At 39.2% G+C, this 21,678-nt stretch overlaps 1 protein-coding gene across 5 annotated transcripts in view; it reads right to left on the reverse strand.

Annotated features, from left to right (window-relative positions):
- Window positions 1-1,716: 1,716 nt before the first annotated feature.
- Window positions 1,717-21,678, reverse strand: part of dennd2b (DENN domain containing 2B) — a 439,983-nt gene continuing 420,021 nt past the window's right edge. For all 5 annotated transcript variants that reach the window (XM_059975845.1, XM_059975847.1, XM_059975844.1 and 2 more), the window contains 4 exons: window positions 21,384-21,495; window positions 14,967-15,206; window positions 8,105-8,191; window positions 1,717-2,605 (listed from right to left, as the gene is read on the reverse strand). In XM_059975845.1, the coding sequence (XP_059831828.1) occupies window positions 2,571-2,605; window positions 8,105-8,191; window positions 14,967-15,206; window positions 21,384-21,495 (474 nt within the window). In that variant the 3' untranslated portion in view covers window positions 1,717-2,570. The remainder of the gene's footprint in view (window positions 2,606-8,104; window positions 8,192-14,966; window positions 15,207-21,383; window positions 21,496-21,678) is intronic.

Consider the following 21,678-nt stretch of genomic DNA (forward strand, 5'->3'; position numbering starts at 1 on the left):
TTCATGAGTTAGTCCCTTTTGCCAGCATTGACCCATTTCTCTGCCATTCCTATCCATGACTGTCCAAATTTGTTTAAATAACGTAATTACGTTTACCTCTATCACTTCTTCTGGTAGCTCATCCCATACTCTCACCACCTTCTGTGTAGAACAACTTGCTCTTTGGGTCATCTTAAGTGTTTCCGCCTACAGTCCTATCCCAGGTCACTTTAAATCTGTGCCCTATAATTTTAGGCCCCCCTATCCTACGAAAGAAAGACTGTGACCTTTCACCTTATCTGCACCCTTCATGATTTCCTAAAGCTCTCATGTCACACTTTGGCTTTCCTTGCTGCATGGTGAACAGTCCCAGCCTATTCAGTTTCGCCTCACCGACCCTGGCTACATGCTTGAGAACCCTCTCTAGCTTAATCACATCATAGAACATTACAGTACAGGCCTTTTGGATATTTTAACCTACTAAACCCTCCCTCCCATATAGCCCATTTTTTTTATCATCCTAATTAAGAATTTCTTAAATGTCCCTAATGTATCTGTCTCCACAATTTCTGGCACTGTGTTCCATGCACTTACCAATCACTGTGTAAAAAAAACTTAACCTTTGACATCCCTATACTTTTCTACCCTGGGAAAAGTCTCTGGCTATCCACTCAATCTATGCCCCTTATCACAATGTACCCCTCTATCCTCCTCATCCTCCTTCACTCAAAGAGAAAAGCTCCTAGCTTGTTCAACCTACCCTTACAAGATTTAGGCCACATCCTGATATACAGCATCTCCTCTGCATTCTCACTAAACCTTCCACAGCCTTCCTACGATGAGGCAACCAAACTGAACACAATATTCCAAGTGTGGTCCAAGGTTTTATTGCAACATTGCCACGTGACTCTTGAGCTCAATCTCCCAACTAATGAAGGTCAATAAATGATACACTTCTTTGACAACTCTATCAACTTGCACACCAACTCTGGGAAATTTATGGACAGGAGCCAAAGATCCCTCTGTTTCACCAAACTGTTAAGAGTCCAGGCATTAACCTTGTATGCTGCCATCAAATTCTACCTTCCAAAGTGGATCAAATTCATGCTTTTCCAGGTTAACTCCATCGGTTACTTCTCAACACAGCTCTGCATCTGATCACTGACAAGCTGTAACCTTCAACAACCTTCGGCACTAGCCACAATACCTCTGACCTCTGTGTCATCCACAAACTTAATAAATCATCCTTCCACTTCTCTTCCAAGTCATTTATTAAAATCACTTACAGAGCAGGGGTACCAGGTCAGATCCCTATGGAACTCCACTGGTGACTGACCTTGAGGCAGAACACAATCCATCTACTACCCCCCTCTGCCTTCTATAGGCAAACCAATTCTAAATACACTTTGGAATCCATGCATCCTGATATTGTAAATGAGCTTACTATGGGGAACATTATCAAACACCTTATTAAAACCTATGTACAGGACGTCCACTGCTCTACCTTAATCAGTTCTTATAGTATGGTGACCAGATTGTCAAACAATATTACAGGTGTAGTCTCACCAACAACCTTTACAGGGGTAGCAATGATGTCCCAACTCTTGCACTTAGTCCAACTAAGGCAAATGTGATGATTTCTTCACCATTTGCTTACATATACTTGCTGCAACACCAGATTTATAACGCCTTCACATTCTGTCACCTAGATTATACTTTCCACTGATAAACAACCACTAAGAAATGTAATAATTTTATTTTTTTTGAAAAGCGGTGCATAGAAATACAGCAAGGCTTACCCAGTCATACCCTGTGAGAAAAGCGGAGCAGTAAAGGCTTCGGCACCTGTCTCAGTACACCCAGCTACAGCAGTGCATTAGATACAGAAAAGAGTCAGTGGTTCATTCAGTAGCCTCTTTCTGTGGCAGCTTATGAATTTTCAAGCAACATCAACAGATGTATCAGGTATTTTCAGTGTAACTTCATCACATTTTGTTGCCAAAATGCAGAAAAGAGGACCAAAAGAGATACAATCTGAACTCTACAGCTATAGCAAAAGAAAAGTTGATAGTTCATTGTTTTTCATATAATTGAGGAACAGATATTTCCAAGTTGATAGAATCACATACATTCTCAATAATCGCACCAGAAAAAAACTCAAATTTTAAATTGATGAGAAGATTGAGTTCCTCACTCCATCTCCAACACGCACTGTGTCGTCAGCACATGCACAGTTAGACCATTCATCCTCCAAGTCATTAGTCACTCTGGCATTACAAAAATCTGTTGCAGTCAACACATTACAGATATTCAGTATAATGACTGCTAAATCCAGACAATAAAATACTAATTAAAAAACAGTAAATATATTTACAATATACAATCCAATCTGCATTAAAGATGAACATGGCTGAATGTATTTGTTGCACTTTGGATTCTTCTCTGATATTGTTACAGTTCAATCTTTGACAAAAAAGATGACTTTATGAAGTTGAAGGTATAATACATTTTTTCCAAAACATCAACGGGTCTGAGTAAGTTGCTGTGCAACAGTCAGTGGTCCTTGTGATATCAACACAGTACGAATGCAACTAACTCTTCTTGTGAAGGAACTTCATTTTATTTCCTGTAAGAAAATAGTTTCATTAGTGTTGTTAATTAGAAAAATAAGCAACTTTCTTCAAAACAAAGACTTGATTTGTTTGACATTAATGAGAATTTTAAGTTGCTGTTACAGTTTGCTGATGTCAAAGCAGCTGTTCTATTTCTGTTCCCGGTTTTCTTCATAAACAGGTTGGGGGAATCACAGAGTTGACGTGCTTCTCTGATTTGGCTTTCTACTTTGAGTGTGTCGAACTTCCACTGCCTGCTTAAATTCCAGATGCCTTCATACAATACAGAGACAACTATCCATTCCAATCAGTTTTATTCTCTTGCCGTTCCCTATAACTTCAAACATTTTCTTTCCAATCATTTCAGTAATAATTGTTGGGTAGATTCAGGCTGAAGGTGGTTGACCTAAGGGAATCAACAGTAGTCTAGGACGAGCAGAGTAATGATAACTGCTTGACTTCTGATACTGCAATAAACTGGCAAATCCACCTCATCTATCTGACTACAGCCAGACCTGATGTAGGTCTGAAAAGCCCTATTCTTTGGAATTCCCATAAATTCCATTATTGATATTTTTTGCTACTTTACTTTTTAATGTCATTAATTCTATATTGTTGCCTGGTGTTTTTTTTAATACTTTAAAGCAAATTTAAGTTTTAAAAGATCTTAATAGACTTTGAAAGGAGGCAAGGCTTTATACCAGTATTGCTTTCTGGTTGTGTATTCCGTGGGCAGGGCCTTAGCTGTACACAGTGAGGCCTCGATCGAGAGCCCAAGGCAAATTCGTCCATCAATCTGCACGAGATTGGTGCAAGCGTGGGCAAAGCTCGAATGTTGAATGGTGGCATGTCTGGGAGATGTATTCAGTCCTGTTTCCACCATCTTTTTGTGCAGTGTATTCTAGATCAGCAGTTATTTTAGGTACTGCTGGTTTTTATTCTTAGCCCAAAACATTGACTCTTCATTTCCCTCCATGCATGCTGCTTGATTTGCTAAGAACCTTCAGCATTCTGCCAGTGTTGCTCAAGATTTGCAGAATCTTCTACGTTTATCAAGTTTTTTTTGTTTACTACATCTAAGCTTCATATTAGAACTATGAAGGTTATACAGTCTAATACATGGCTAAGGAGTTGGTGTAGGAGGGAGGGCAAAAGATCTTAGGATCAATGGTATCTTTTCCAGGGAACGTGGGACCTGTAAAGAAGGGACAGTTTGCACCTGAACTGGTGGAGGAGTAACATCCTATCGGGAAGGTTTGTTAATGCTGCACAGTGGGGGTTTAAACTGGAGATGTAGGGGAGTGGGAAACAGAGTGTCAGAAAATTTAGAAACATAGAAAAACCTACAGGCCCTTCGGCCCACAATGCTGTGCTTAACATGTACTTACTTTAGAAATTACCTAGGGTTACCCATATCCCTCTATTTTTCTAAGTTCCATGTACCTGTCCAGGAGTCTCTTAAAAGTCCCTATTGTATCTGCCTCCACCACCGTCGCCAGCAGCCCATTCCACACACTCACCACTCTGCATAAAAAAACTTACCCCTGACATCTCCTCTGTACCTACTTCCAAGCATCTTAAAACTGTGCCCTCTCATATTCGCCATTTCAGCCCTGGGAAAAAGCCTCTGGCTATCCACATAATCAATGCCTCTCATCACCTTGTACACCTCTATCAGGTCACCCCTCATCCTCCATCACTCAAGGAGAAAAGCCAAGTTCACTCAACCTATTCTGATAAGGCATGCTCCCCAATCCAGGCAACATCCTTGTAAATCTCCTCTGCACCCTTTCTATGGTTTCCACATCCTTCCCGTAGTGAGGTGACAAGAACTGAGCACAATGTTCTTAGTGCAGAGGTTGTGGAAGCAGCTGTTGGTAATACCTCAGACTAAGTTAGGGATCAAAAAGCTGAGCATGGTGCAGCAAAATTAGAAAGGGTAAGTACAGGGCTGATCCAATATTACATGTATTTGTTGGAAAAAGTATGTGAACCTTTGCTTTCAATAACTGCTATGATCCCCTTGTACAGCAATAACTTCAACCAAACTTTTCCAGTAACTGTTGATCAGTCCTGCACATTGGCTTTGAGTAACTTTAGGCCATTTCAAAACTGCTTCAACTCTGGGATGCTGTGGCCTTCCTCACATGAACTGCTTGCTTCAGGTCCTTTCACAACTTTTCAACAGGATTAAGGTCAGGACTTTGACTTGGCCAATCCAAAACATGAGTTTTCTTCTTTTTAAACATTCTGTTGTTGATTTACTCTTGAAAGTCAGATCATTGTTTCGTTGCATTATCCAATTACTATTAAATTTCAGGAGATGGACTGCTATCCTGACATTCTCCTGTAAAATGAATTGATACAATTTTGAAATCATTGTTCCCACAACTATCGCAAGCTGTCGAGGCCCTGAGGCAGCAAAGCAGCCCAAACCATGATGCTCCTTCCACCATGCTTCACAGTTGGGATGAGGTTTTGGTGTTGATGTGCAGTGCCCTTTATCTTCCAAACATAGCAGTGCACATTTCTACCAAGAAATTTCATCTTTTGTCTCATCTGTCCACAGACCACTGCCCCAGAAGCTTTATAGAACATCCAGGTGGGCTTTTGCAAACTTGAGATGTAGAGCAATGTTTTTTTCTGAGAGCAGTGGTTTCCTCCATTGTTTCCTTCCAAGAACACCATTCTTGTTCAGTGTTTTTCTTTAGTGAACACATGAACAGAGACTTCAACAAGTTCTAGAGATGTTTTTAGGTCGTTTGCTCTACCCTTAGGTTCTTTTCCCACTTCCTTCAGTGTTGCACATTGTGCTCTTGATGTGATCTTTGCAGGATGCCCACTCCTAGGGAGAGTAGCAAGAGTACAGAGTTTCCTCCATTTGTACACAACTTCACTTACTGTGGACTGATGAACACTCAAGTCTTTAGAAATGCTTTTGTAGCCTTTTCCAGCTTCATGGTATCGCTATAATTCTTCTTCTAACGCCCTCTGAAAGTTGTTTTGATCGAGGCAAGGTGCATACAAAAAGATCTTGAGAAGAGCAGACTGTCAGTAACTTGACATGGTGCATACAAAAAGATCTTTCTTCAGAAGAGCAGACTCCATCAGTAACTTGACTTTGGGTGTCTTTTTTTTATATAGGGCAGGGCACCTCTGTAACCTACACCACCAATCTCATCTCATTGATTGGAACATCTAACTCCAAATAGCTTTTGTAGAAGGCAATACCCCAGAGGTTCATATACTTTTTCTAACAAATACATGCAATATTGGATCATTTTTCTCAATAAATAAATGAACAAGTTATTTGTTTATTTGGGTTCTCTTTATCTAGCTTTAGGACTTATGTGAAGATCTGATCACATTTTAGGTCACACTTATGCAGAAGTAGACAAGATTCTACAGGGTTCACAAACTTTCTAGCACCACTGTAATACAACAAAGATTATGGGATTAGAGGATTGGGAAGCTTTTAAAAATGAACAGAAGGCAACAAAAAAGTCATTAAGAAAGTGAAGATGGAATACAAAAGTAAACTAGACAGTACTATTAAAGAGGATACCTAAGGTTTCTTCAGATACATAAAGTGTAAAAGAGAGGCAAGAGTGGATATGGGACCACTGGAAAACAATGCTGGTGAGGTAGTAATGTAGGACAATGAAATAGCAGACAAACTGAATAAGTATTTTGCATCTGTCTTCACTGTGGAAGACACTAGCAGTACAGTGGAAGTTCCGGGTATCAGGGGTCATGAAGTGTGTGAAGTTACCAGAATGAGAGAAGGTTCTTGGGAAACTGAAAGGTCTGAAGGTAGATAAGCCACCTGGACCAGTTGGCTTACACCTAGAGTTCTGAAAGAGGTGGCTGAAAAGATCATGAAGGCATTAGTAATGATCTTTCAAGAATCACTAGGTTCTGGAATGGTTCCGGAAGACTGAAAAATTGCTAATATCATGCCACTCTTCAAGAAGGGAGAGAGGCAGAAGAAAGGAAACTATAGGCTGGTTAGTCTGACCTCAGTGGTTAGGAAGATGTTGGAGTTGATTAAGGATGAGGTCTCAAGGTACCTATAGGCACATGATGAAATAAGCCATAGTCAGCCTGGTTTCCTCAAGGGAAAATCTTGCCTGACAAATCTGTTAGAATTACTTGAAGAAGCAAAAAGCAGAGTCAGTTGATTTTGTATACTTGGATTTTCAGAAGGCCTTTGACAAGATGCCACACATGAGGCTGCCTAACAAGCTACACGCTCATGGCATTACAGGAAAGATTCTAGCATGGATAAAGTGGTGGCTGATTGGCAGGAGGCAAAGAGTGGGAATAACGGGAGCCTTTTCTGACTGGCTAGTGGTGTTTCACAGGGGTCTGTGTTGGGACAGATTCTTTTTATGTTATACGTCAATGATTTGGATGATGAAATTGATGGCTTTGTTGCAAAGTTTGCAGATGATCTGAAGATGAGTGGAGGGGTGGGTAGTTTTGCGGAAGTAGAGAGGCTATAGAAGGTAGACAGATTATGAGAATGAGCAAAGAAATTGCAGATGGAAGACAGTGTTGGGAAGTGTATGGTCATGCACTTTGGTAGAAGAAACAAAAGGGTTGCCTGTTTTCTAAATGGAGAGAAAATACAAAAAAACTAAGAAGCAAAGTGACTCGGGAGTCCTTGGGCAAGATTCACTAAAGGTTAGTTTGCAGATTGAGATTGTGGTGAGGAAATCAAATGCAATGCAGGCACTCATTTCATGAGGACTAGAATATAAAACAAGGATGTAATGTTGAAAATTTATAAAGAACTGGTGAGGCCTCACTTGGAGTATTGTAAGCAAGTTTAGGCACTTTATCTTAGAAAGAATATGCTGAAACTGGAGAGGATTCAAAAGGGGTCCACAAAAGTAATTGCAGGATTGAATGGCTTGTCGAATGAAGAACATCTGAAGACTCTGGGCCAGTATTCAGTGGCATTCAGAAGAATGAGGGGTGACCTCATTGAAGCCTATTGATAGAGTGGATGTGGAGAGGATGTTTCCTATGGGGGAGCCTAAGACCCGAGGACACAGCCTCAGAATAGAGAAGTGTCCTTTTAAAATGGAGATGAGTTCTTTAGCCAGTGGTTGGTGAATCTGTGCAATTCTTAAGGCAGCTGTGGAGGCCAGGTCTTACTGTACATTTAAGGCAGAGGTTGATAGATCCTTGATTCCCAGGGCATGAAGGGATATGGGGAGAAGGCAGGTTATTGAGGTTGTGAGGAAAATTGGATCAACCACGATGAAATGGAGGAGCTGACTAGATGGGCTAAATGGCCTAATTCTGCTCCTATATCTAATGGTTTTATCATCTACAATTTGAAATTATGTTGTGTATACCCACATTGATGTAATTTGTAATTGATGTCATCAAAAAGAGCAGTGGGGATAACAATGAAACACCTGTCTCCTGGATCATTTTGTATCTACACCCTTCAGATTTGCTATTCTTTTAACAGTTTGAATATTCAGTGTGAAAGTACTCACCAAGTCCTTTCAGAAATTTGTTCACTCCACTCTGTTCTGTGTCTGGCAGTTCCTCCAAATACTGTTCAACTCTCTGCTCAAATAGACCTGAGGAAAAGGCAATAGAACAGCACTAAATGTGGCTGTGAATAATGACATTTCATCAGCTGCTACAGGAGAAGTCAGTTATAAGAAAAGTTTAACTGGTGATATATACATGTGGTAGCATGTCTCCTGCTGTGAGTTTGATCAAAGTAAATTACCAACATGTCTACTATGTTTAAGTGTGTGATCACAGAATAGCTGTGATTATTGCTAAAATAATTAACCTTGCAACATTTAGTCTCAAAAGATCTTGTAAATCAATGTTTGCTGTCATGGAATGTGCCTCCATTGTGGTCCAGCGAGGAGAATTGTTTCTAACTTCAATTGATGGACACTGCAGGCTGTCTATCAATGGACAACCCAATGGTGCAAACCTGCAGAAATTTACTGGAGTCCTACAAATGAGTAAGCAGTTCATAGTGCATGACCAATTTTACAAGTTCAAGGTCACCTTCTCTATAAGTTTATGTATAAATATTGAATTAAAAATATAACATTGCTACAAACTGCAGAGGGAACCCTCTTCAAATGTTTACATTTTATCCATTAGATCAAACGCTGAAAAGTGCCTAGTGATTGAATTTGTAGAAAATGGAATTCTTCCAAATCTCTGCCATAGAGTGCCCTGTTGCAGACTGAATGGGCTTACTAATTTTCATGCATTTGGAAAGACAATGAAGCCATCAGCTTTGATATCCTTGAAGGAAAATAATAAGTTGCACCAAAGGGTGAAATCTGCTCACCAATGGCATCAAGCCTATGTATATTACAGTCACATGGTTAGCTCACCTGAAGGTTGGAATTGGCACAGGCAAACATTGTACAATTAAATCTTGCAGTACACTAGGAGGTATTTGAGAGGACACAAACAAAGCTACATCTGTAAGGTTCATCTTCCCTATAACATTTATACAAAGTTCAGCTGATTGAAAGAACTTAATCTAAAACTTATTATATGCTGTTTTTGCTGAAAAATTCAGTATTTAAGATGTTAAGGAAGAATAATAATTTAAAGATTATATTGTTTCTGCTTGTTATTAATCAACAGTACTTTAAAAGTCAATTTAAGAAATTTTAAATTTAGGAAGGTTTATACATTTTCAGATGCTCAAGTAAAACTGATATGTTTGATGCTTGATTATAACCTGTATTTTGATCTAACCACATGTTGAGCTTTAACATGCTGGAACCATTATCATTATGTTTTGCTACAGTCTCTGAAGTGGTGTAAGCATTTTCCTTTGAACGTCTGTCAGTAACGTGACTCTCTGTAATCTTTAATCCATGGTTGGCTTGGTGAAATCGGCTGCTAAAGTACCCTGCAGATTTGTATTTCTCTCACTCTGCCCTCCCCGAGGTCATCCTGACAATATTGGCCCTGGTTTAGGCTTTACTGTTCGACCATTTACACAAATTTTAATTATTTTGACTGGTCTCAAGTAGTTTAGCTATACTTTTCAGCTAAGAAGTATGATCATTAAACCTAACATGCATTGCGCTTCTGAGAACAACAGGAGCTAAGGGGAATTGTCTTCACCCACTTTCCACGGAATATTCACCTGTCGGTAAATATGAAGAAAATAGTGCTAATAGTGCTCATTTCTGCTACAAAATGAAGCTATGTTTGAGTACCCTGGGCCATGTGTACACCCTTGGGTGGTATATTACAGTGCTCTCCAGCCATGAAGAAGCTGGGCTGTTGTGCAATTTTCTGTAAAGCCAGGAAATTTGCCCTGTGATGTTGGTAGTTCATTGAGTTTATAGCTACCATTAACAATACAATAATCATTGAACCAAAAAAAACTGAAACAACGTAAATCAGCATTTTAAGGGATGCGGATGAACTTAGAACAGTTAATGAGATTTGTTAGTGTTTGGAAAGATAACAAGATCGTGGAAATCAAATTTGATGTCAACAATGTGAATGAGAGCTAGATGTTAGAAGAATTGATCAGGATGTTAAAGCTTTTTGGAATCTTAAGAAAAATGGTTTAAAAATTGGCTCCTTGCGAGAGAGAAATCAAAGTCATTGGGAATTTATCAATAGAGAGCTGTGGCAAGTATCAATTGCTGGGACATATTACTGTGGAAAGCATAATACTATATCCCATTCTCTATGTGGTATATACATCAGCAGTATTCCTCCATTTATAAATTTTCACTAAAATGCCATTTAACATTTTAAGGTATGTGCCCTTGAGTTACAAATCTGCCTTTCACTGTGAAGAATAGTGTTTCATTCTCTTCATAAAAGGATACAGAATCAGAATCAAGTTTATTATCACCGACATGTGTTGCGAAATTTGTTAACTTAGCAGCAGCAGTTCAAAGCAATACATGATAATATAGAAAGAAAAATAGTAAGTACAAGCGATGGCCATAATGATTTTGATTTAAATGCAGGGGGTATAATTCATTTATTGCGTGATGATCTCAAAAATGGTCAGTGAGAGTAAGAAAGTATACTCTCTAGATGAAAGTATACTCACTGGACAACAGGAAGGTGTCAATGGACTGGTTAGATGAGCATTACTATGATCTATTAAATCAAATCCATAGCATTGAGGTAATGTGCCAGGGAGAATTAACACTAGGAGAATACGTGATGAATGTAGAATGCTACGAAGTAGAACAGAGGAGTCTTGGAGTGATCTCACACAAATTTCTGAGGACAACTGGATGGACAGATAAGAAAGTAAAGAAGGCATACTGAATTCTTTATTGGCTGAGACATCAAATGTAAAGCAGTGATGCATGAAATATGCCTCAAGCAACAGTTGATTACTGTATACAGTTCTGATCACCCCAATAAGGGACAGATGTGATGTCACTAGAAATTATTTGGAGGAGATTTATGCAAAAAGTATTATCTCTTCTGTTTCCACTGCTCAAAAAGAAACAAACTTAGCCTTGTCACTCATTCCAAGTAACTACATTTAATAAATGTTTACAGAATTGAAAGGCCTAGACAAGGTGAACACAGAGACCCATTTCCCTGAGAAAAGTAGTAGGATTAGAGACAAGGTAAGGAAAAATATTTCACCCAAGCAGCAACAGGGACCTGAAACTCAGTGTCTGAACTTCTCACCATTCTGAATGAACACTTGAAGATTGATAACCTTTAAGGCTATGGACAGAAAACTAGATAATGTGGGTATCCTAACTGGCCCTTTTATTGTGCAGGATGGACATAATGAGCTGATTACCCTCCCCCTGTGATGTAAATATCTATGATTCTTAAAGTCATCATGTTTAATATCTTCATTCACATCGGTCAACTGTTGCTTATATTCAATTGGTATCAGAGCTCTGCAGACCAAACACAGGCTCAACATTATTCACAGAAAGTGACACAATGTGGTGTTCTAATTCTTGAGTGAGGGCTTAAATTTTGTTGAAAATAATGGAACCTCTGTACCATTTTTGTGTCATTATTACCTATTAATTTTAGCAATAATGTTGTTAGAGTATTGAACAGATGTGATGGCAGTGTCTGGGAGATATAATTGTGCACGTGAGCTAAGTGGAACTACAGGGTTTTCTGGTTAATCTTTGATCACTACAGCATCAGATGTATTCTTTACTCCTTCGTACTCTGACTTCTCCCCTTCCTTTCCAGCCCTGATGAAGGGTCTCGGCCCTTACTCTTTTCTATAGATGCTGCTTGACCTGCTGAATTCCTCCAGCATTGTGTGTGTGTGTTGCATAGCATCAGATGGTGCACTCTTTAAATCATTCTTATTTGAAGTAAAATGATAAGACTTTTCATTTCCTTTTTAAAATTTTCCTTGGGAATGTCTACCTTTGATGTTCGATCCAGTGCACACAAAATGATCTGTTCCACCTTGTCTTTATTCACTATTGCTCTACATGTACTGTGATGGGCCAAAGGGCCTGCTTCAGGCTTGTATGGCTCTGTAAGTTTGTCCTATTTACTCTTAATGTGACCTCTAGGCAATCCTCATTTGAAATCATTCCTTACCTTCCCAGTGTTTTTATATAATTCCTGGCATTATGTTTGTTTCTTTTTCAGTGCAGGATCAGCTACTGAGAAGAGTTCAATTTAAATGAGCGGTTCTTGATGATGAAGAAGGTACTGAGTGGAGGTGGATAGATGGAAATTATATTTCATTTCTCAGTGTGGGCATTTCTTCCCTGGCGTATGTTGGGGGGGTGGGGAGATAGGGTTTTGCATGGAAGAGAAGATTCGAAAGAAGTTTAGTTGACGAATGCAGTAGATGTGACAAAGTAAAGCCAATGAATACTGAGATAATCATTTTCAGGTCTTTGATTCTTTTGATAAAGCAGGAGATGATGGACACAACAGAAGTGCAAGGACAACAAGCAGTGATCCATTGGGCAGCTTTTCTATTTGTCCTTGATCCTGCCAGAGAAAGAATAAATGCACATATAGGAAGCTGAAGCAACTGCACTCTTATCTCTTGAATCTCCCAACATCCCACTTTAATAGGAACAAGACTGTTCAATGCCCTTTTCTACTATATTCAGTAAATCCTTACTTTCTTATTATTACTACCAGCAGTTCGCTGTAGTCACTGCAGCTTTAACTTTAAACTGTAATTGCTACCAAGTAAACAGCAACCTTGTGTTACATGAAAAATATATAATCTGTCTGTGTATTCTTACTGCCTCCTTTTCACTGTCAGACAGAAGGGTTGCCCTTTCTCCCTGCTTTAATACCAACAGAATCAGAATCAGGTTTATTATCACCGGAAATTTGTTAACTTAGCAGCAGCAGTTCAATGAAATACATAATATAGAAGAAGAGAAAAAAATAATAGTAATAAATAAATCAATTACAAGATATATATATTGAATAGATTAAAAATCATGCAAAAACAGAATATATATTAAAAAAGTGAGGTAGTGTTCGAGGGTTCAATGTCCATTTAGGAATTGGATGGCAGAGGGGAGAAGCTGTTCCTGAATCGCTGAGTGTGAACTTTCAGGCTTCTGTACCTCCTACCTGATAGTTAGCATTAACTGAGATCAGAGACAGCTAAACCGTTACTGAATTGTACTCTTCTCAATAGCTTTCATTAATCTATCACCAGTTACTGAATCTAATATTGCAACGTTGATGCGTACTTTTTGCTAAGAATGTACTTCAACACATTTGTACAGTTACTGCACAATAACATCATTGCCATTCTCTTATGCTAAATCATATGCTGCTTAAGTCACTTACATTTCCTTTGAAGAATCAAAGAATTAATGTGTAGATTACATACCAATTTTATGGTAGATATTGTGCTAATCATATCACCTCAGGATGTGGCTGGTATTTTATAGAAAATTACTAAAAGTTTGAAATTTCTCTAAACAAATATAGAAGAATGCCTGATTTTTATTGTATCTAAATGAACAAAATACAACTAAGCAGTCCTAGTGATATCACTTTTAAATATGATTTTGTTACTTTAATTATGGGGAAAAGTGCAGTTCTTTCTTCATACTTTTAGTCTATATTACAATCACACTATTTGTTGCCCTCTTTCATGTCTTTCGATGTCCTTTCATCACAGTGCATCATTCTTTCTGCCATTTTTATCCTGTAATTTTCTAACATTTGTATGTATGGCACGGATTGGCACGTAATTTCGCAAACCTCCCAAAGCTCTTTATGGGCAAGGAGATGAATGCCCACCAGGAATTGCAAAGTTGACTGTAAATGCAGTCAAAGTGAAACATGTGAAAGTGGATTTGAAGAGGGAGCAATGAGTATGTGATGTTGGAGTTTTTAATAGGGTATGTGGAAAAGATAATAATAGATAAGATTGCATTTGTAAGGATACCTAGAATACAGAACCATTACAGCACAAAAAGACCTCATGACTTTCTAAAGAACAGTCTAACCTACCTCATTCCCTTGTCCTTCCCTGTAATGCTACATTTTGTTCCCTCAGAAATGCCTTGAAATGGGACTCACTTACCTCCATTAACACCATTCTTGTGGGTAGTGAGTTCCTCAACAATATCATTTGCATGCTTTGAAGTTCTTTCCTACATTCCCCTCTGTATCTCTAGCCCAAAAGCTTAAAACTGCGGCCCCTACTTCTTGCAGTATTAGTTAATGGGAATTCCTTTTTTCTATTGATATTATCTTAATCGGCCATAATGCTTTACAGAAAGGAGCAAAGCAATTCAGTTTATATGTGGATTTATACAAAGAAGTGTGAAAATGGTGTGCATATTAGCTCTGTGAATAATTACAATGATAAGACAAGCGGAAAGATAAATGCCAGATACAATTTTTAAAGCTCAATCAGTTGACAGATTTTTTTTTTTAAAAAAGTACTTGCTTTCTCAATTATCTTTTTTTTGTATTATATTATTATTGTATGTCTATTTTTGCACTGTATTAATGTTCTTCATTTTGATTTGTTTTTTTTTTCCATCTGTAGCGATGTAGAAAATGCATAAAAAAACTAATAATAAAAAAAAAGTACTTGAAGTGCAATAATACCAAGACAATAGATGTCACAAATTTTGGTGCATTTCAGATCAGAAAATAAAATGACTAGTCAATACAATTGATTTTGTTATCCAATCCTGGGTTATATGTAATAAAAGTGCTCTGAAATATGATTGCTGCAGTGCAAGAGTGGTTTTAGATCTGCTATTTCACAGTTTTGTCTGATTAATTATAAATGTTGTCATATTTTGTACCTAACTACTGGTGTTAGTAGATTAAAAGAAGAGAACTCTGGAATATTTAGTAGAGAAGCTGAGGTAATATTGTGCCAATGTTCAGTACCTTTTGCTCTGCACTTTCGCAGTTCTCTGTCCTGTATGAATCCAGCGAACATCTGTGACTCCATGAAGACCTCCAGAAAGCGTCGGATACTCTTGGAAGCTACTGACTTGCGGAAAGCTTCTCTTTGGAATATTCGTTCACTCCTCTCGTTTTGGGTCAAAAATAATGAATAATGACCAATATTTTCCACAAAGAAACGAATGAAGGCTTCCGAGACCAGATTATTCAATGTGTTGCACTCTGAGGGAACAAGAACAAGATAAAATGTTACTTTAGATTAAATTTTTCATCTTCACTCCCTCCTTTCCTTTCTCTACTTCCAACATGGCTAGATTTCACAGCACTGGTGACAGCTGAGAAGCAGTTTTCAAAGTTGTGAGATGTACCATTATGTGCTGGCCATCTGCTATTCACAATGCCAAGAGTGTAAGTGAAAGATGAAGAGAATAACTAAGCCCAGAACAAATGCATCCATGTCAAACATCAGTGGATTGGAGTCTTGGCCAATGTGCTAGTGTTTGTTGAGCCTTGCTTCCTCTTCCATCTTTTTATAGTTCTCCTGCTGCCCAAGATTAGCTGCTAAACACAGGTCCAGGCCCTGGTTTCTTTCCAAGTGATGCTTGCCAGGATTGTGGCCTCAGAGAAACATTAGGAGTTCTTGTTTAGAGTTCCTAGGAACAGAATATTCAAATATTTATCAGCAGTTAGAGGTACTAACTCCAAACTTAATCTAAGGTTATGTCCACACTAGACCGGATAATTTTGAAAACGCCGGTTTCGCGTAAAAACGATAGGCGTCCACACTATGTGTTTTTAAAAATATCTCCGTCCACATTGAAACGGATATTTCAGCAACTCTCCTCCTACTGCGCATGCGCAGGACACATCTACCAAAAACAAATGACATGTTTGGTGTCGAATCTCGCTGTGAAAACGGTGCGTGTTTGTTCAGTTACAGACTAGAAAACTTAAACAACAGGCAGCTGTTGGCTCTCACGCAGGAGGACTTAGAAGTAAAAAAAACAAACACTGGAGCATATGGAGGCAACTGACAGGGAGTTCACGGACAGTATGACCCGGCTGACAACGAACATTGAAAAACTGACTAAAGCACCTTGTTAAATATATAAAACATGTCTGCATCAGAGTTATCTTGTGTTTCCACACAATGTTACATCAGGCTGTTACACATCTATTGTCAGAGAAGTACTTGCATAAATAGGTAAACCCCCTTCATACAAGCAAGGACAGAAAACAGGGCAAAGGGAGTATACTTATTTATTCAGTAAGTTATGGGTCTAAGTATTTGGTGAGTACATTTCTAACTCTACTGGCTTCAGTCTCATTGCTGTCTGTTCTGAAATTACTAGGTTGCGTTCAAGAAAACAATGAAATGGTGCACTGCTGTCACAATCTGTTCTGGCAAGTCACGACAGTGTTTTCAGATTTCTCAGGTTACCCTGTCCACTCTGATCTGCCCAAACAGCGTTTTCAAAATTACACACCCTGGAGAGTGTTTCTGAAAAGCTCCGGTTTCAGGGAATGAAAATGCCAGTTTAGTGTGGACGGAAGGTAAAAACGAAGAGAAAAAGCTTCAATTACAGATTTATCTGGTGTCGTGTGGACGTAGCCTCAGAATGGAGCAGAGTAACCACATTAGCATGAATGTGTTGGATACATTGTTTGGATACAGTTAAAGTGGATGAAACTGTGGGAAGGTGAAAGTGAATGGCATGAAGCTCAAAAGAAAAGAACAGCAGTCAAGGCTATGTTTTGTGGAGAGCAAAGTATTAGGTTTGGAGTGGTATGTTGGGCGATGGAGCAGAAAAAGAACTGAAACATTTACAAAGGAAGGAAGGAGAAGGTTGTCTAAAAATGACAAGAAATGCAGAGAATTTTCCTTGTGGAAAAAAAATAGGATTGTAAGTGAGAAAAATGCCAGGGTACAGAAAAGAGGTGAGTGGTAGAAATATGCAGGTATAAACAGAAAGGTGTTTTGGAAGAGAGATCATGCTCTTCTTGGAAATGGGCAGTTGATTAACTGAACCCATTGAATGAAAGTCACTAGTACAGTAAACTTTGAGCTGGCACAGTGAAAATGCCCTTCTCACATTTATGGATATTTATCAGTTGTTTTAATGAGCCTTCAACTTAATGGTTTCAATATTTTCATTTCCTCTTCCATGCTTCTTTTCCTCCACGACAATCAGATACTGTAGGATTTATCAGTTCCCTGCAATGATAATGGGGATTTATGCAAGATGAGCACATGGATATAGGAGCAATTCTGTATGAGCTGCACTGGGAGGAGAAATAAATCCCTGTAGACTTTCAAGGTCTTTGTGTAACTTTAACTTAGAAAGACCTTGCAACAGCTTGCATCGGGACTTTCCTCAGTTTGAAGCTTTTGGAAATGCTTATTTTCATTTTATTGGAAGCTTATTACTTGGCAACAGGAGCTAATCCAGAATTCCTTCCAGGTGTACAGTTTCATTAGTACATGAAAAAATCAGTTCTTAGCTACTAGGCTGCCCTGGAGGCTGACATGCTGTGATTTGTTTTAATGCAGATCATCAGCAAAACCACAAGGATAACAGAAATCGTGTCAATATCACAGCTGAATGTCAATCGTTCACTTACCACAAAATCAACATTATTACTTGAACCTGAACATTATTAATAATATTGGTTTTCTTATTCCACAAATTTAAATTTTGTACCAGACTTATTTTCCTCTTGAATGCAATGCTTAACTTGCAGGAGGCAGGTACCCGGATGACTTGTCAGGAGAAGGAATGGGTATAGGCAGCCAATGCAGAATATCCCTGTGACAATTCCCCACAGTACGTATACCGCTTTGGACAGAGTTGTGGGCAATGACCTACCAGGGAGGAGCCATAACAACCAGGTCTCTGACTCTGTGTCTGACTCAGAAACAAAGGGGAAGAAGTGGACTGCAGTGGTGATAGGGGATTCCGTAGTCAAAGAGGCAGATAGAAGATGCTGTGAACTTGAAAAAGAAACTTGAATGGTATTTTGCCTTCCAGGTGCCAAGGTCAGGGCTGTCTTGGATTGTGTCCACAGCATTCTAAATGGGAAGTATAAGTGCCTGGAAGTTGTGGAATGTATTTTGACTAAGTAAAAATAGAAAGGAGATCCTAAAGAGAGAATATGTGGTGTTACGTAGAAAGCTGAAAAGCAGGATGTCCAGGGTAGTCATCTCTGGATTGCTGCCTGTGCTATGCACCAGCGAGGCTAGGAATAGGATGAGTTGGTAGGTTAATGAATGGCTGAGGAACCAGTGTAGGGGACATGGTCTCAGATTTCTAGACCATTGGGATCTCGTCTGGTATAGGTATGTCCTGTACAAAAAGTCCTTGTGGGTAGGTTTGCTAGAACTGTTAGGGAGGGTTTAAGTAATTTGCTAGAGGGATGAGAACCAAAGTGATAGGGCTGAGGATGGGGCAGTTAGTACACAAGTAGATGCAGTGTGTAGTGAGGCTATGAGGAAAGACAGGCAAATGATGGGACAAAGTTGCAGTCTGTGGGATGAGTTGAAGTGTAACATGGGGAAAATTCAAGAGGGATGATGAATACAGGACTAAAGGTGTTATTTTAAATGCATGCACTGTTTAGAATAAGATAGATAACCTTGCAGCACAATTAAGAAATTGGCAGACCTGAGTTGTGGCTGAAAGAAGGTCATAGTTGGGAGCTTAATATCCAATGATATAGATTGTATCAAAAGGACAGACGGGTAAGTGGGAAGGGATTGGGTGTCTCTTTTGGTAAAAATGAAATCAAAGTCTCAAAAAAATGTGACATAGGATTGGAAGGTGTAGAATCCTTGTGATAGAGATAAGAAACTGAAAAGGTAAAGACCCTGGAGGAAGTTATATACAAGCCTTCAAACAGTAGCCAGGATGTGGGATACAAATTACAACGGGAAATAGAAAGGGCATGCCAAAAAGGCAATGTCATGGGGGATTTCAATATGCAGGTAGATTGGGAAAATCAGGTTGGTGCTGGATTCCATGAGAGCATATTTGTAGAATGCCTTTTTGATGGCTTTTTAGAGCAGCTTGTCATTGCATCCACTGGGGAAAGGCAATTCTGGATTGGGTTTTGTGTAATGAACCAACTTTGATTATGGAGCTTAACCCTTAGGAAGCAGTGATTATAATATGATAGAATTCACCCTGCAGTTTGAGAGGGAGAAGATAAAGTTAAATGTATTAGTATTACAGTGGATTAAAGGGAAATACAGAGGCATGAAGGAGGAATTGGCCAAAGGGAACACTATCAGGGATGATGGCAGAACAGCAATGGCTAGAGATTCTGGGGCCAATTTAGAAGGTGCAGGATAAATATATCCCAAAAATGAGTAAGTATTCTAAAGGGAGGATAAGACTAGGGAAGTCAAAGACAGCATAAAAGGAAAAGAGAAGGCACATAATATAGGAAAAAAATAGTGGGATGTTAGTAGATTGGCTTTTAAAAACTAACAGAGGCAACTAAAAAAACGTAAGGAGAAAAAAGCCAAAATGTGAAGTTAAGCTAACCAGTAATACAAAAGAGGATACTAAAAGATTGTTCAGATATATAGAAAGTAAAAGATAGATGAGAGTGGATATCAGACCACTGGAGACATAGCAATAGGGGACAAAGAAATGGTGGACAAACTTAAGTATTTGGCATCACTTAGGACACAAGCAGGGTACCATAAATTTGAGAGTGTCACGTAACAGATGTGACTGTAGTAGCTATTACCAAGGAGAAGGTGCTTTGGAAGCTGAAAGGTCTGAAGGTAGATAAGACACGTGGACCAGATGGATACACACCAGGGTTCTGGAAGAGTTAGCTTAAGAGATTGTGGAGGCATTAGTAACTATCTCTCAAGAATCACTAGGTTCTGGAATAGTTCTGGAGGATTGCAGAATTGCAAATGTCACTCCACTCTTTATGAAGGGAGGAAGGCAGGAGAACAAAAAGGCCAATTAGCTTGACTTCAGTGGTTGGGAAGATGTTGGAGTCCATTATTAAGGATGAGGTTTTGGGCTACTTGGAAGTATGTGATAAAATCTGTACATGATAAAATAGGCCAAAGTTGACATGGTTTCCTTAAGGGAAATCTTACTTGACAAATCTGTTGGAATTCTTTGCAAAATAACAAGCAGGATAGACAAAGGAGAGTAAATGGATGTTGTTTACTTGGCCTTTGAGAAGGTAGCAAACATAAGGCTGCTTAACAAGATAAGATCCAACTGTATTACAGGAAAGATAATAGCATGTACAGAAGATTGGCTGACTGGCAGGAGGCAAAGAGTGGGAATACAGGAGGCCTTTGCTGGTTGGCTGCCGGTAACTAGTGGTGTCCTGCAGGGGTCAGTGTTGGGACTGCTTCCTTTCATGTTATATGTCAATGATTTATATGACAGAATTGGTGTCTTTATGGCCAAGTTTGCGGACAATGTGAATCTAGGTGGAGCCGCATGTAGTGCTGAGGAAGCAGAGACTGCAGAAGATTTTGGACAGATTGGGAGAATGGGCAAAGATGTGGCAGATGGAATATTGTGTAAGGAAGTGTATGGTCATGCACAGTCTACTTACTAAAAAGGGAGAAAATTCAAATGCAAAGGGACCTGTGAGTCCTTACACAAGATTCCCCAAGGCTAATTTGCAGGTTGACTTGACGGTAAGGAAGGCAAATACAATGTTAGCATTCAGTTCTAGAGAACTAAAAACAAGGGAGTAATGCTGAGGTTTTATAAGGCATTGGTCAGACCACACTTGCAGTTTTGGGCCCCTTATCTAAGAAAGGATGTGGTTGCCATTGGAGAGGGTCCAGAAAATGTTCATGACAATGATTTTGAGAATGAAAGGATTAATGTATAGGGAGTGTTTGATGGCCCCAGAACAGTAATCAGAAGAATGAGAATGAGGGGGGATGTCATTGAAACCGATTGACTACTGAAAGGCTTAAAAAGAATTGATGGGGAGAGGATGTTTTCTACAGTGGTTGAGTTTAGGGCCAGAAGGCATAGCCTCAGAATGGAGGAGTAACTAATTAGAACAGAGTGGAGGAGGAATTTCTTTAGCATGAGAGTAGTTAAACTGGGGCATTCATTGCCCCAGATGGCTGTGGAGTCATTGAGTATATATAAAGCAAAGGTTGATAGGTTCTGGGCATCAAAGATTATGGGGAGAAGGGAGGAGAATGGGATTGACAGGGATAATAAATCAACCATGATGGAATTGCGAAGCACTCAATGGGCTGAATGGCCTAATTCTGGTCCTGTGCCTTACAGTCTTATCCAGACGTTATCTTCCTGCTTCCAAGAATAATTCTTTAAAAATCAGGTTTAGAAGAAAGTGATATTCTTAATTGCTGTAAAGTTACATTCTGATATTTCTCACCATCATCTGATTCACTGTCTGAATCTTGATTGACTAGTTCACTCTTTTGCTCCAGAGCCTGCTCCAGAGCAGCTTGCAGTTTCCTTGGCAGAAGTGAGTCTTCATCGTCCATCTAAATAATAAAAAAGTGTAGCAGTTAGCATTGCACTATTACAGCACCAGTGAAGTCGGTTCAATTCCTGCCACTGCCTGTAAGAGGTTTCTACGTTCTCCCCATGATCACATAGATTTCCACTGGTTGCTCTGGTTTCCTCCCACATTCCAGAGATGTACAGGCCACATGGATGTAACCGGG

The sequence above is a fragment of the Hypanus sabinus genome, chromosome 7 (genome assembly GCF_030144855.1).
Source record: "Hypanus sabinus isolate sHypSab1 chromosome 7, sHypSab1.hap1, whole genome shotgun sequence".
In the NCBI taxonomy this organism is placed as follows: domain Eukaryota; kingdom Metazoa; phylum Chordata; class Chondrichthyes; order Myliobatiformes; family Dasyatidae; genus Hypanus; species Hypanus sabinus.